Source organism: Octopus bimaculoides, chromosome 1 (assembly GCF_001194135.2).
Source record: "Octopus bimaculoides isolate UCB-OBI-ISO-001 chromosome 1, ASM119413v2, whole genome shotgun sequence".
Lineage (NCBI taxonomy): Eukaryota > Metazoa > Mollusca > Cephalopoda > Octopoda > Octopodidae > Octopus > Octopus bimaculoides.
In genome coordinates this window covers 127,408,237-127,422,528 of record NC_068981.1, presented here as the reverse complement: position 1 = coordinate 127,422,528, position 14,292 = coordinate 127,408,237, and the positions used below count along the sequence as shown (strand labels likewise).

The 14,292-nt window shown below is 34.5% G+C and overlaps 1 protein-coding gene across 2 annotated transcripts in view; it reads right to left on the bottom strand.

The window, feature by feature from the left end:
• Nucleotides 1-12,621, bottom strand: part of LOC106872765 (basic salivary proline-rich protein 1) — a 34,130-nt gene extending 21,509 nt beyond the window's left edge. Inside the window, exon 1 of one of the 2 annotated variants that reach the window (XM_014919856.2) lies at nt 11,871-12,621. In XM_014919856.2, the coding sequence (XP_014775342.1) occupies nt 11,871-11,951 (81 nt within the window). In that variant the 5' untranslated portion in view covers nt 11,952-12,621. The remainder of the gene's footprint in view (nt 1-11,870) is intronic. The other variant, XM_014919857.2, reaches the window with a different exon arrangement.
• Nucleotides 12,622-14,292: the final 1,671 nt, after the last annotated feature.

The following is a 14,292-nucleotide window of genomic DNA, read 5'->3' as shown; positions in this document are numbered from 1 at the left end:
GACAAGTAAGTGATTTATTAAGCTCACCACACCAAGTCAACATCCTATCTGAGGTGAGGGAGTTTAACTCTCATTTGCTAAATGATACAAAAACTGTAACAAAGTAGTAGACTTATGGATAACTTATTTAAGAATTTAGCTCCATGTGCTGCTTTTTGTAGTCAGCTGGGCATCTATTTTAATAATCCTTATGAACCTTAAAGTAAAGTGATCTAGGCAGAATCTGCACTGGAAAACAAAAAGCCTAGAATCTGTGATTTGCAAGTACTGTTACCAAATATTGTAGTAACTAAAAACTATAGTTTTATTACATTATCGTTAGACAGACATACTGACTGGTTTCAAATTTTGGCACAAGGCCAACAATTTCGGGGGGGGGGGGAATTACATTGACTGGTACTTATTTTATTGACTCCGAAAGGGCAAAATCCAAAGTCAACAGAATTTGACCTCAGAACGTAAAGACAGATGAAATGTCGCTATGCATTTTGCCCAGTGTGACAACAATTCTGCCAGCTTGCTGCCTTAAGTTGGACAGTCATAATCAAGTGATAAACTACTACAATAAATAATTTATACTCCTCATCAGAACAGGTAAAGGTAAAGACCCCCTTCTGTCATGAATGACCATGGGATTGCAACCAGAAAGTCTCTGAAGCACAAGGTTGTTTATGGAAGATCAGCAGTGCCCATGCATACCAGCCTCCCCTCTCCATACTACTAATGTTATCCAAGGGAAAGGCAAAGACCGATACAGTTTGGCATTAGTGATGTCGTAACTCATTTTTACATTTGCATGAACTGAAGCATCATGAAATAAAGTGTCTTGACTAAGAACACAATATACAGCCCAATCCTGGAATCGAACTTACTATCTCATGATCGGGAGCCTGATGTTCAAACCACTGAGCCATATGCCTTCACACTAGTTAGAACAATACAATATATAAAGTAATAACTGAAATTTTCATATAAATATTAATTAGTTTTCATTTGTAAATATCATTTGAAGGAAAGAAAGAAAGAAAGAAAGCTACAATTTCTTTGACAAATATCATAATAGTCAATAGACACATGATACCCCAACAGCAACATGTGTCGTTGGATTCATTTGATTAAACAAATACTTCAAGAAATCCATAACAATTAACATTCGCAAAATAACTTGAGCCGATTCCACATTAAAAGCACCCAGCTCACACTGCAAAGTGGTTGGCATTTGGAAGGGCATCTGGCCGTAGAAACCAAGGCAGATCAGACTGGAAACTGGTACATATGAGCATATGCATGTATACATACATATATGTACATACCTACATCTACATGTATATATAGATGCATATCTGGGTACAGGACGTCAAAAAACGTGGACAAAAAAGGAACGGGAACATAAACAAAGCACAAAAAACGGACTTTTTTTGCGGACAACAGAATGAACACATAGGAAAACAGACAAGCCACATATGGAACTTTTCCTTCATCAGCTGCCTCTATTCTAAACTAGGCGTTGCGAAGATAGAGAGCGAGAGATACACAAACATGCACACACATATAGCAACAGGAAGGCTACAGATAATGACTAAAGAAATTCCGTCTGATCCAGGCAAGCATGGAAAAATGGACGTTAAATGATTATAAAGATGATGACATAAGTGTATTTAAGACTATAATCCAAAATGTCTTATTAAATTTCTTCCAACTACTTCAAATTTCAAATTTCCACCAAAATTTCATCGTTAATTTCTAGGGAAAAAAATGAATGTGATTTTTTTTGTCATCAGCAAAACTATATATATATATATTTGAAAATAATCTGGTGAGAATTTGAAATAAATCAAGTGGTTGAGAGAAATTTAACAGGATCCAAGTCTTTTCCAGATAAAATAAGTTTCAGTTAAGATACTTGAAGATCGATTCAGTTAATCATACCCACCTCCACAACACCAAAGGAAAAACATTACTTTGTGCCCAGTCAAAAATAAATGTTTTAATAGAAAAAGATTAAGAATGTCTAACACAGACAATATATACATATATAATGGGTTACTTTGTAAACTTTCATGTTCTAGATCTAACGAACATACGAAGTAATAACTGCGGTTTCAATGTCTATTTTGAACAGTAAACAACCACTTGATTGTTTTATGTTTGTTTACAACAGTTACTTGTACAAACAGGTTGCAATTCAAGGCAATCAATTTTCCAGCCAATGACGTGTACTCGTTCGTTTCTAGCTTAACATTTAATGTTATACTTTTCGTATATATATATATATATATATATATATATATATATATAATAATATTATTAGGGACAAAATCCAAAATTACAGGTAAAAAACTCAATTAAAATCAATTTATAAAAAATTAAAATTAAAATTAAAATTAAAATTAAATTGAGCCTTATTGATGAGTTCTTGAAAATTGGTTATTTTCCCTAAAACTATATATATATATATTCTATTATTTAGTTGAGAGGTTCTCAACAACGTGTCACAAACACTGACTAGGGGTACCGCGAGCACAGTTTCCACTCTCAGTAAAAAACAAAACTCGTACTTGGTAGTAAGAAAAGGGAAAAATGAAAGCGAAAATTCACAAGCCTATTTTTTAAAAATAATTATTTCAACTCTTGCTTGAAGGAATTCAAAGAATAAAGTTAGTTCCCCTGAACTACAATTTCAGTGTAATTTAGTTATTTTGAAGCGGTCGATTTATTTAACACCTTGTTGGCATGCTCTTGGCTTTTCAGAGTAAAATCCAATCAAAATGGATACATTTGTGAAGAAAGTACAATTCTTAAATGATGACAGACAGAACAGTGGAAATGTGGAAGTAGCCCGTACACACGGGTAATGAGCTTGAAAAATGTTTACGAGGGCCAGAAAAGTAGATTGTTTTTCAAATTCTGTCATTCGGTTTCACTTGACGCATGCAAGAAGAAAACTGGTTTGCCGAGAGTCTAGCTAATGGGAAAATATTGAGCAATGAGACAATTGTGCCAAGCAAACTGCATCGCCGTTTAACAAGTAAACATTCATTTGGCGGGAAAACGTTTGATTAAAAAAAGGCTTCTCACAGAACTTCAGTTAGAGTTCGATGTTTTAGAGCGTACTGCCAAGGAAATAAAGGCCCACAACATTCTAAAAAAGCGGAACGTTGAAAACATAACTTGCACACTTGTAAAGGAGTGCAAATTATGTTTTGAGAATGAGGTGGCCAATGAAGTTAAAAAGTTACATCTCTAATACCTAGACTTAAGATATCAGTAGATATAAAAGAAAATATTTAGAGAGGCTGAAGGTACCTTTATATGCTTTTCATACTAATAAAAACAGTAGGTACAATTGGCAAAATGTTAAGAATTAGTTAGATTTATTCAGAAAGATGATACTACCAAGCAATTTTTGTTCCAGAAAAAGCTTAAACCAACTGCTACAGATACTTTTGAAACTGTAGACTTATCTTTTAGATCCTACAAACATCTTGGTGAAAATTCTTTCGGAATTTACACACACAGTAGTGTTCCATATTCAGTTGGTATTCTCAAAAGGTTTACAGTGTTGGTGAGAAACATGAACAAAGATAGAGATATGTCACTATTTCAAACCTTGTAAAGTTCTAATGACAAAGGCTTGAATAATGAATTGTAAGCAGTTGATGACATTCAAGATGGTTCACAAAATCAAAGGCAAATCCCCGAGAAGTCATATCTTTACATAGACAAGTGAGTCTACAGATGCTTACTTCAGATCCCTCTTATACTCTTCTAAAGTAGTAATCTTGAAGTAAAGTTCTGTAATACGTACCTCAACTAATGAAATTAAAGGTTCTTTTCCATAAGTAGAAATGAAACAAAATATTGTGACCTATTCATCAATGATTATTGGTGTGCAAAGCTGGTTTAAGCTTGTTGATATATTTGAGCATATAAACAAAGCAAATCCTCCTCATCATCATTTAACATCCACTTTCCATGCTAGCATGGGTTGGACGATTTGACTGGGGACTGGCAAACCAGACTCCAATCTGATCTGGCAGAGTTTCTACAGCTGGATGCCCTTCCTAACGCCAACCAATCCAAGAGTGTAGTGGGTGCTTTTACGTGCCACCAGCATGAGGGCCAGTCCAGCGGTACTGACAATGGCCATGCTCAAATGGTGTTTTTTTACATGCCACCTGCACAGGAGTCAGTCCAATGTTTTGTTCACATGCCATTAGCACGAGTGCTAGTAAGGCGAAGCTGGAAACGATCGTGTTCAAATGGTGCTCTTTACGTGCCACTGGCACGGATACTAACATGAAATGGACCAATGGAGAACATGTGGTCTTCAACTGACAAAATTGCTACTTACTGGAATAAAATTACCAAGTTGTATCATCATACAGGAAAGAGTACAACAGGCATATTTCCCCCTACAGTTGAAGAAAATCTTATATAGGTATGTAAGAAAAGTCTCCAGTCTGCCTTGAAATTGTACTCTGTGAGTTTGGATTCTAAGAAGTACAACTAGATTACAGATCCTGTCTCAGAAACTGAAAATGAAAGATTTCAAATTTCAAGAACAGGAACTTCTGGATGTTCATAAAAATGAATACTTGCATTTGTCAAATAAAGTAGTCATTGTTTTGCTCCAGTTCTCAACTTTCAGGTTCTCTGAGTACAGATCTTTTTTTAACACATATAAAAAAAAAAACAAAGCAGAATCTAGTATCCACCAATGTAGAGGATGTCTAAGAGTGTGTTTGTCAAGTGCCAGAATGCTGAAATATGGCAAAAACACCACTAACAGTGTCAGAGATATAATTTTTTTAATCTTGTAGGTCTTTCAATTTATTATGAATTTATCAGTTATAATGTAATATAAGGATATTTTGTCATCTTAAATATCAGTTATTTGCAAATACAAGACCCGAGAAGCTTTTACCCACTTTTATGCTTAGCACCAACTATGTGATAGAAGTAAGGTACTATGAAATTTGTTGCATTAGAAGATACTATAAAATTTGGCAAGAATAGGAAAGAGTGAGATAGAACTTGAAGAGAAAGTCCAGTCTTTGGGGAGCAGTTATGGCAACATTATAAATGTATGGTTACCACGAAAAATCCTCTGAGAAGCTAAGCGTTTATAACAATTCAGAAGATTTTAGCTGAATTGAGAAGATAAAAAAGCCCAATGAATGAGATCATGGACTACTGGTTAGAACTTTTTGATTTCAAAACCCACAACAGGTGTATATGAGTATGATATTCAATTTAATTTCATGAAGCAGTTGAGAAATGACACTAGAACTTCTGCAAAAGTTGTATGCGATTATCACAATGATCAGGATTAAGTAAAAGTCCAGTCATCCACTGAAGTTCAAAATAGAATTATTATTCAGAAATTGAGACACACCAAGAGTTTTTTTCTTTCTTAGATTTAAAACAAGTGTGTATATATTCAGAAAAGCGAGCAGTAAGAAATATCTCAAATGAGCTAATGATATGGATTTTAATAATTCAAATGATAGGCAAATGAGACAAGCCTCAATGTTTTCTAGATCAGACCTATGCCTGTCTGTTCTTCTAAGTAACACTTGATGTTGATGATACAGAAATGATAGTGTACCACTTCAGCTGTATGAATTACAAATGGGATAACAGATACATTTATTAACTACCACAATCTCTTTAATTCAAAAGCTAGGTCAGTGTATTTCGTTGTTTTCAGCCCATTAACTACCGTAATATGATGAGCATTTTCAGGCAGAGAGCTGGCAGAAACGTTAGCACGCCCGGCGAAACGCTTAGCGGTATTTCGTCTGTCTTTACGTTCTGAGTTCAAATTCCGCCGAGGTCGACTTTGCCTGTCATCCTTTCGGGGTCGATAAATGAAGTACTAGTTGCGCACTGGGATCGATCTAATCGACTGCCCCCTCCCCCAAAATTTCGGGCCTTGTGCTTAGAGTAGAAAAGAATATTGTAAACATTTTATATTGCCATGTCAATGTATTTCTTTAATTGCAAATGGGGTTTGTAGGACAAAAACAATGTTATCTTTCGTCTGAATATAAAAAAACATTACAGTGAGTGATAGAAATAGACATTAGGAGCCAGAGATACCCTAAGATTCCTGGTGCTGACGATGAATAGAGGGTTAGGCTCCATAACTCTACCTCATTAACTGAAAAGAAGGGACATGCCATTTCCATGTACACCTTTACTAACTTCCGCCACTGATTACATAAGACGTCAACCGACAAACCAATTATTATAACAGAAATAATCTTTGTTTCTTAATTTACACCCCAAGTTTGACGACAATTATTTGTTCGAATATCTCAAGAGTAATACACGCGTAAGGAAACTATGTATTTCAGTATGAAGTTGACCTTGTGATGCAGCGCTAAATTCTAGGCAGTCAATTAAAACCGCATCGCTTCTTTTAATTCGATAATGTACCCGAGAAAAAGAAGCATGAACGTCGCAGTTTGCTTTTGTAACAAATCTGATGTCTCGAGCAAAACTGTTAAGAACAAGATGAGAGAGAGAGAGAGAGAGAGAGAGAAGGATGGGGGAAAGAAGAACGACTGACTAGTACGGACTGGTTGACCCTCTTACCCAACACTTAAGGTTGAATCTAATATGTAAGTGCAATCTTAGTACAGGGGCGTGTACGCTTTCATATACACTTTTTTTTTTTTGCTTTGGTCTAAAGGAAGGGGGGGGGGACCCAAGGAGTTCGTGGACCCCATGAGACAGATCAATACACGTTTGTGAAAGGACGCATTATCGAGAAGAAACTCCAGGGAGAGCTGACATGTAAAACAGTTAAGAAAATGATACACCCCAACATCAAATATAAAGTTGCAAATAGTGAGGGGATTTAATGTTCATACCTTTCCCCTTAGAAAACAATGTGACACAAGATAGAACTGTAATGCAGCAGTTATTGTCGAATTAAACATTGAAAGAAAAATAAAAAAGCGAAATAATTAAATAATTGTAAATGGCAGTAAAGGTCTTAGTAGTAGAAGCGATGAAACAAATGCAAGTCCACAGTTCAAATCCCACTGAGGTTGATTTTGTCTTTCATCTTTCGGGGTCGATGAAATAAGTACCATTTGGGCACTGGAGCCGATGTAATCGACTAGCTCCCTTTCCCACAAATTTCAACCTATGTGCCCATTGTAGAAAGGATTGTATTACATACACACATTATACACACAGATAGATAGATAGATGACAATATAGGCGATTGCTATAGGCATCGTAGACACTATTTATTGGAGAACAAACAATTCGTGTCGCGGACAAATATCTCTAGCTTCGTGTATTTCAGCTTCCTTTCTTTCCGTACAAAGAATATATGAGCGCCTGATTGATACCAGGTGTGCGAAATTGTAAATATGTGATCGATACCCAAGTTCCATGTAGATGTTAGGAATAAAGAGGTACACGGACGAGAGAGGATAGATAGGAAGGAAAAAAGGAAATGAGGTTAGAATGAGAAATTTGGGAAAGTAGTAAAATAGAGAGAATGGATAACAATGAGAAACAGAAGATGGATAAAGAATAACGGAAGGTGATTAACAGACACACAGTAGTGATGTGGAGAAGTGCACGAATATGAACCTATAAGAGTTTTAATATTAGTGTTATATTCTAGAGTCGGAAGAAATGTTGCTAAGCATTTTGTCCGGAGCGTAAACGATTCTGCCAGCACACCGCCTTAAAGTGAGTAAATATAATCCTTTCTGATTTATATACAAGACCTGCAATTTTTAAGAAAGAGGTATGCCGATTACATCGATTCCAGTGCTCAACTGGTATTAATTCGAGCATTGGGATCGATGTAATCGACATATCCTTCCCTTCAAACTGCAGGTTTTGTGCCTAAATAAGAAAAAAAAAAAAAAAAAAAAAAAAAAAAGGCGGTGGGCTGACAGAATCCTTAGCGCTTTAGACAAAATGCTCAGCCTTTCATTCTTTCGGGGTCGATAAAATAAGTACTAGTCGAGCAATGGGGTCAATGTAATCAACTAGTCCTCTCCCTCAAAATTTCGGGCCTTGTGTAGAAAGGCCAATAGTAGAAATATTAATGCTATATATTTGGATATAGTTTCCTATGCCTTTGGCAACGTATCCCATTAAAAATTATTTCTCCCCCCACCCCAAAAGCTTAAATTGTCGAAAATCGAGGGTAAATGTTTGGTGTGGTTCAAAAACTATTTGGAAAATAGTAAACATGTTTGTCTTGATTGTTCTCTTAGTAGTTTGGTAACGGTTACAAATGGAGTTCCGCAATGCAGCCCTATCCAGTCAATAGGTTTCCTTGCCCAATGTAATTTTAATATTGTGTGTAGGCTAATATAAATTTAAATTTTGTTCTGTAGCTGTCTCCGGATATCCAGAAATGAATAGTCTTACATCTTAGTTGGGAAAATTTTAATATTTAAAATTTCTTGAATGAAACTAAAATTCCAAAAGTTGTCAACATTCCTGACCTAAGAATTCTTCTGGTGACTAGAAACTTCCATAACATTGTGTTAGAATCGCTGCTAAAGGTTTTCAAATGACGGACTAGACTGAAACTTTGTTGGAAATGTTTAAAGCTTATGTCCATTCTCAACATAAGTATGCCATATTGATCTCGAGTCCCCACATGTTAGATGATATCGTCTACGTTGAATGAATGCAACGTGCTTTTTTCCAACAAGTTAGCCTCAGTGAACTTTTGTAATCCTGCTCATCCAAATATTTTAAAATTTGAGTCCCTTGAAGAATCAAGAATAAAAAGAAACCTATGGTTTTAAAAATAATTTTATGACTGAACTGAAGTAAACTTAATATTACAATGCCCACTATGGGTTAAATAATTTGATGGATATTTTCCGTAAATGATTTCGTTTTCAAAACTTAGAAATTCTAGTAGAAGAGACCATTCTAAAACGAATTCCAGAAACAAAGTAGTCAATTGGTAGAGACGTTAGGACGTTGGATAGATTGCTTTGCAGCAATTGTTCCAGTTGTCTGCGGTAAGGGTTCAAATTCCGTCGAGGCCAATTTTGCCGTGTGTTGCTGAAAATAAAGTAAATTTGCCAATCAGAGTCGATTCTTCTCTTTCCTTCGCTCTCTTCCTTCCTTTTCTGGAAGGAAATCAACTATGGCTATCAATGAGTTATTTTCCTTGTTGTCACTCGTAAATATACCTTAATGTAACTGTTTAAGGTGCAAGGCACTATCTCGACCTCAACAGGATTTGAACTTAGAGCGCAGAGAACCAGAACAAATTCAGCAAAGTATTGTAACGTCTCTGTCAATCGACCGTTTTAGATTTTGTTCTAATTATGGCAGGCCGGAGTCGACTTAGCCTTTCATCCTTTCAACGTCGATAAAATAAGTACCAGTTGAAGGCTGGAGTCAATGTAATCGACTTACACCCCGAAATTGCTGGCCTTGCGCCAAAATTTGAAACCAATTATGGTAATTTTTAATGCAGTATAAAAGCTACTTTATTCTCACGTTTCTTGTGTTGTTTATTGTTTTATTTCATAATGAACATATTTATTTCGGTGATAAGAAAGCGAAAGAGGAGCAGAAGAAAAAAGATGCAGCTATATTATTTATCTCTCGATAAGTTTATCTGAAATAAGTGAAGAATGAAAGAGCGATAAAGAGATGTAGTGAAAGAAGAGGATAGGAGCCCCCAAGCGAAGTAAGGAGCAGACAACACACAAGTAAACAGCAAGCATGTGCAGCAGACAGCATGAATAGCAAATTTAAGAGATCAACAAGAAAAAACACACACTGTCACGTTTCTCGGTGCACATGTGAGTCAGGAAATACAGCAAAACAGCAATTCCCTAGCTCGTCAGATCAAATGCGCAAAACACACACACATGTAATTGCACCAGATCATTTTGTTTTCAGCATATTTTATATCATACTGAGACCCGAGACAGCAAAAGCTTGGTATAATAGAAAACAAATATAAACATTCTTTAGTAGCTTTATGAACTGATTTTTTTTTTATTTGCCCTAGTAATGCATTTTTTCTATGGACGCTTACATGCGTATTGGAGAAAGTGGGTTCGATCCCATCTGACTTATTGTGTATTTCCTATTTAGAGATGTCCTCCCTCTCTCTTTCTCTCTCATATATTTGAGCCAGCGTGACGCTTAGGAGTTGAGGGGGAAATGTGCAGCAATAGCGTAGGTGCCAGTTTAGAAGTGCAATAAAAGAGGATGCCACACGAACCAAGAATTGAAACTGAATCGAAGCAGAGTATTTACTATAACTAAAATAGTCACAATATTCCCCACACAATAAATATAACGAGACAAACCACTTGTACAAATACTCAGAACTGTTTAGCTACATCGTCTATTTAGATATTATACATACATGCCCATCGAAGGTTATACTGTATCTTTATTCATACAAGTCATAAGATCTAAGTATATATATGGCTTGAGATATGTGCGCCTGTACACATACATCAAAGATCACATGTATACCTTTATATATATATATATATATATACACACACACACACACATTTTTTTAAAGATCATGCTTCTAAGTCCTCATTTAATAGGAATGTTCTCAAGATTTATGCTTATGTATATATGATAATCACAACATTAACAACAAAGTCGATACCTTCGTGCAATATGGAAGCAAATTCATAGAAACTGCGAGACTTTATTTTATTCCTTCTTTCGTTATCATTCGTGTTTACGATAACCTCAAGCAAGTCGGTTTTAGGCCTAATTACATTCTCCGTTTTGTTGACAACCAGAATTAGGGAGAAAGGATTTTGCTTATTATATAATACACAGTATGACATTCATGATACTAGATTAAGTAACCCCGACTATGTGCAAAACACTAAACGGATCTTAGGCCTGTTACCATGAATAGAGAGCAAGCCATAGCTATTTTGCATAAGGGTTGGTTGATGTGACATGCATTACATACATACACACACTACAAGGATTTAATATAACAGCTGCCTATCTACCACATGACGTAGGATGTGCACAAAATGTTAAGTGTATAATGGAGACAAAATGAAGGACGAGAAAGAAAGCTCCTTGTCGAGGTGGCCGAAATCTTAAGGGTCAAAATGCCCACTGCTTGAATATACAATGTAGGTGGGTAAGTTAAAAGACGTAATGCGGAAGATATAGATTATTTCCATGGGAACTCATCAATCTAACTTAACCTAGGTGGATTTATATTTGTCCTAAAAATAATGATGAAAAATGAAATATTCTTTTGCTTTTAACTTGAAAAATAAAACAGTTGGGGTGTAACTGGGACTGAAATGAACATTGAGAATGGGACATTTTTGTTTGTTTTCAGACAGCAATCTTTTTAGGCAAAACAAATCGTAGATACATAAATCGCGAGTTTTTTGTTTTGTTTTCATTGAGAATAGATTTATTGCGAAGAGCCAATTATGTGTGTTTAGAAGGTTACAGATCCGAAAATAACGAACAAGCCTTACTTTTATGAGCGACACCACACCAATTTTAAAACCAGCATGTATCGTAGTATTTATAGGGATAACAGGAAACGAGATAATGAGATATTCATGTATTTTTGAAGATCAATAATTATGCAGTTGATAAAACACGATAGATTTTTAACAAAAATATCTCAATATAAAAAGAAGTCTACGAAAAAGAGACAAAATTTAAATATAAACATGAAACCAGATGATATATTTCCATCGAGATATAAAACTGAAATAAACCCAAAATATAAACACAAATATACATAACACAATATACATATTTATATATATATCTTACACAATTGCCTTAGTAAATAACGGGTGAAAAAAATTGTGATCACAAAATGAAAAAGAAATACTTACCTTTTGTATTGTGTTTGAATTTGGCGGTGGAGGTGGCTGAGCCTTTCCTTTCGGCTGTGATTGTACGAAAGTCAGCGACATGTTGTCTATGTGGCCCACCACACACACACACACAAATATAAACAGAGATATAGAGAAGACAGAAGGGTGACAGATAAGAGACACGGAGATGATTATGTGATGATGATTGGGGTTTTAAAGGATGATCAGGAGAAAAATGAAAAGAAGATATTTGCTATGTTGATCTCTGTTTTTCGTTAGGGACAGTGATAATTGATGATGGTTTGGTTGCTGGGTTCTTGGCATTTGTTTCCCCTTTTCTTAAAGTTAAATATTCCGTTGCTGATCGTGGCCGGGAGGGAAAAGAAATCGAGGGTAGTTTTAAGAGATTATAGGTTTAAATATGAATATGTACACTGCATAAATCACTCACTTAACAACCGGCATGAGTAAGTGAGAAGAATAACAATTTGAAAGGGATAGCGGCGACACCTTGAGTATGAATATAAGCAAGACCAATGTTAAAATGCTTTGTGTTTTTCCTTTTTGCGAAATGCGTAAGTGTCTGTGATATGTGCGTAAGTCACTCTATGTATACGTGTGAGTGTGTGCAGTTTTCTTTCTGTTGTGACTTTTGATGTATGCGTAAGCCTACTTTAGTATGTGAGTGTGACTATATGTACGATATATATGTATGCCTATGTATACATGTTGGAAGAAGAAGCAGGACCGCAGTGAATGGCTGCACTAATATAAAATAAGGAAAAATTATTTTTAAATATCCACCAAAGAAACAAATATTTTTATGCTTAGTATGAATTCAATCAAAATTACGTTTTTATTCAAATCATTTTATAAGGATAATAATAATAGGATGGAACTATAGGATAAATTATTTTAAAGATAGAACCGTAGGATAAATGATGAAAAGAAAAAAAAAGATACCATAAAAATATATATTGAGAACAAGAAATAAATACTTTATTCAGTTGGCTTATTTTTTTTAACCATAGTAGCCACAAACTAAATGAAAAAGAGTAAAGTAATAGTTAATAGGCAAAGGAATTAAAAAAAACAACGGGAAACAAATGAAAATTTTTTAAAATAGGTTATCTCCCTTATAAACCCATTTCTTTGAACGGTCTTAGTGTAGATATAGTCACAACAGTTGGCTTTTCAAAATAAATCGTGCTTATGAGCATTTTGCGGCCTTGTTAGTGTAACATATAACATAGACCAACCTTAATAAACACAGGGTAAAATAAAATCATGATTGTTAACAAAATATGGTTGTTAGTCGTGTCGAGTTCAAATATGTGTTGTTTCCCTGTTGACAAGAATTCAGTGGTTGAATTTATTTTATTTTTTTGAGTTATCACTGAAGCAACACGCACACAGATTTATCTATCTATCCATCTATATATATAGTGCGTGTGTTTAATCTGTCTATATATATATATATATATATGTGTGTATATGCATAAATTTTCATGTTTGCAATATTTTCCTACGACAGCATTTTAGATTGTAAAGTTCATGTGTTAGCAGTTTCTTTATAATGATAAACATTATTGATTTAATATTTACAGAGAAGCTAACCTGTCGGGTTATTTTATCTTGATATACGCGTTGAATCGAATATCTGAAAGAAAATAGGAACCTCAGCAATATACCAGGATGCAGGTTCAATAACAAATAAATAAAGTTTTAAAAGTTTTTTTCTTTAGCAACAATTTTTTTCAAATAAATGGTTGCTACTGTATTGTAAACTATTTTTATGAGATGAAAATGATTCAAATTTATTTAAATAACATCACCAACGTCAGTTGAGAATGGCGAAAAAAAATTATTATTTAAGTTAAAAAACCGTTACAATTCCAAGTGTTGAAGCACCAACTAAATAAAAGAAAAAGGATGTAAAATATGAAGAGAAACAATTTTAGTTTAGAAAAGATTTTATTATAAACATAATATTAAAACAAAGGATTATATATAAGGTTCCTCGTGGCATAGTAACAATTTTTAATTTATCTTCCAATCCAATTTGCTTCCATTATAAAAAGAAAACTGTGTCCTGAATGAGTCATTGCAAAACATCTAAACAATAACTCTTCGGAATTTAACCCTATAAAAATCTAAATTTAAATTATATTTCACATTTCTGCTGTTGCCCGGAATTAGTGAAATTTAAAACAGATTTTCATCTGCATCAAAGAAAACACATCAACGTTTGACTTCGCTGAGTCACGGTGAACAGTTTCTACTGTAGCAACCCTACGGATTAAAAAAAAAGAAAAAAGTGTTTTCTTTTTTACTTTATAATGTTAGTTATATTTAAAATTAATATTTTTCGTTAATTGTTAGTGCATAGATGATAAATATTTTGAGGAAATTTTATTCTGTAACAAAAAAGTCTATTAAT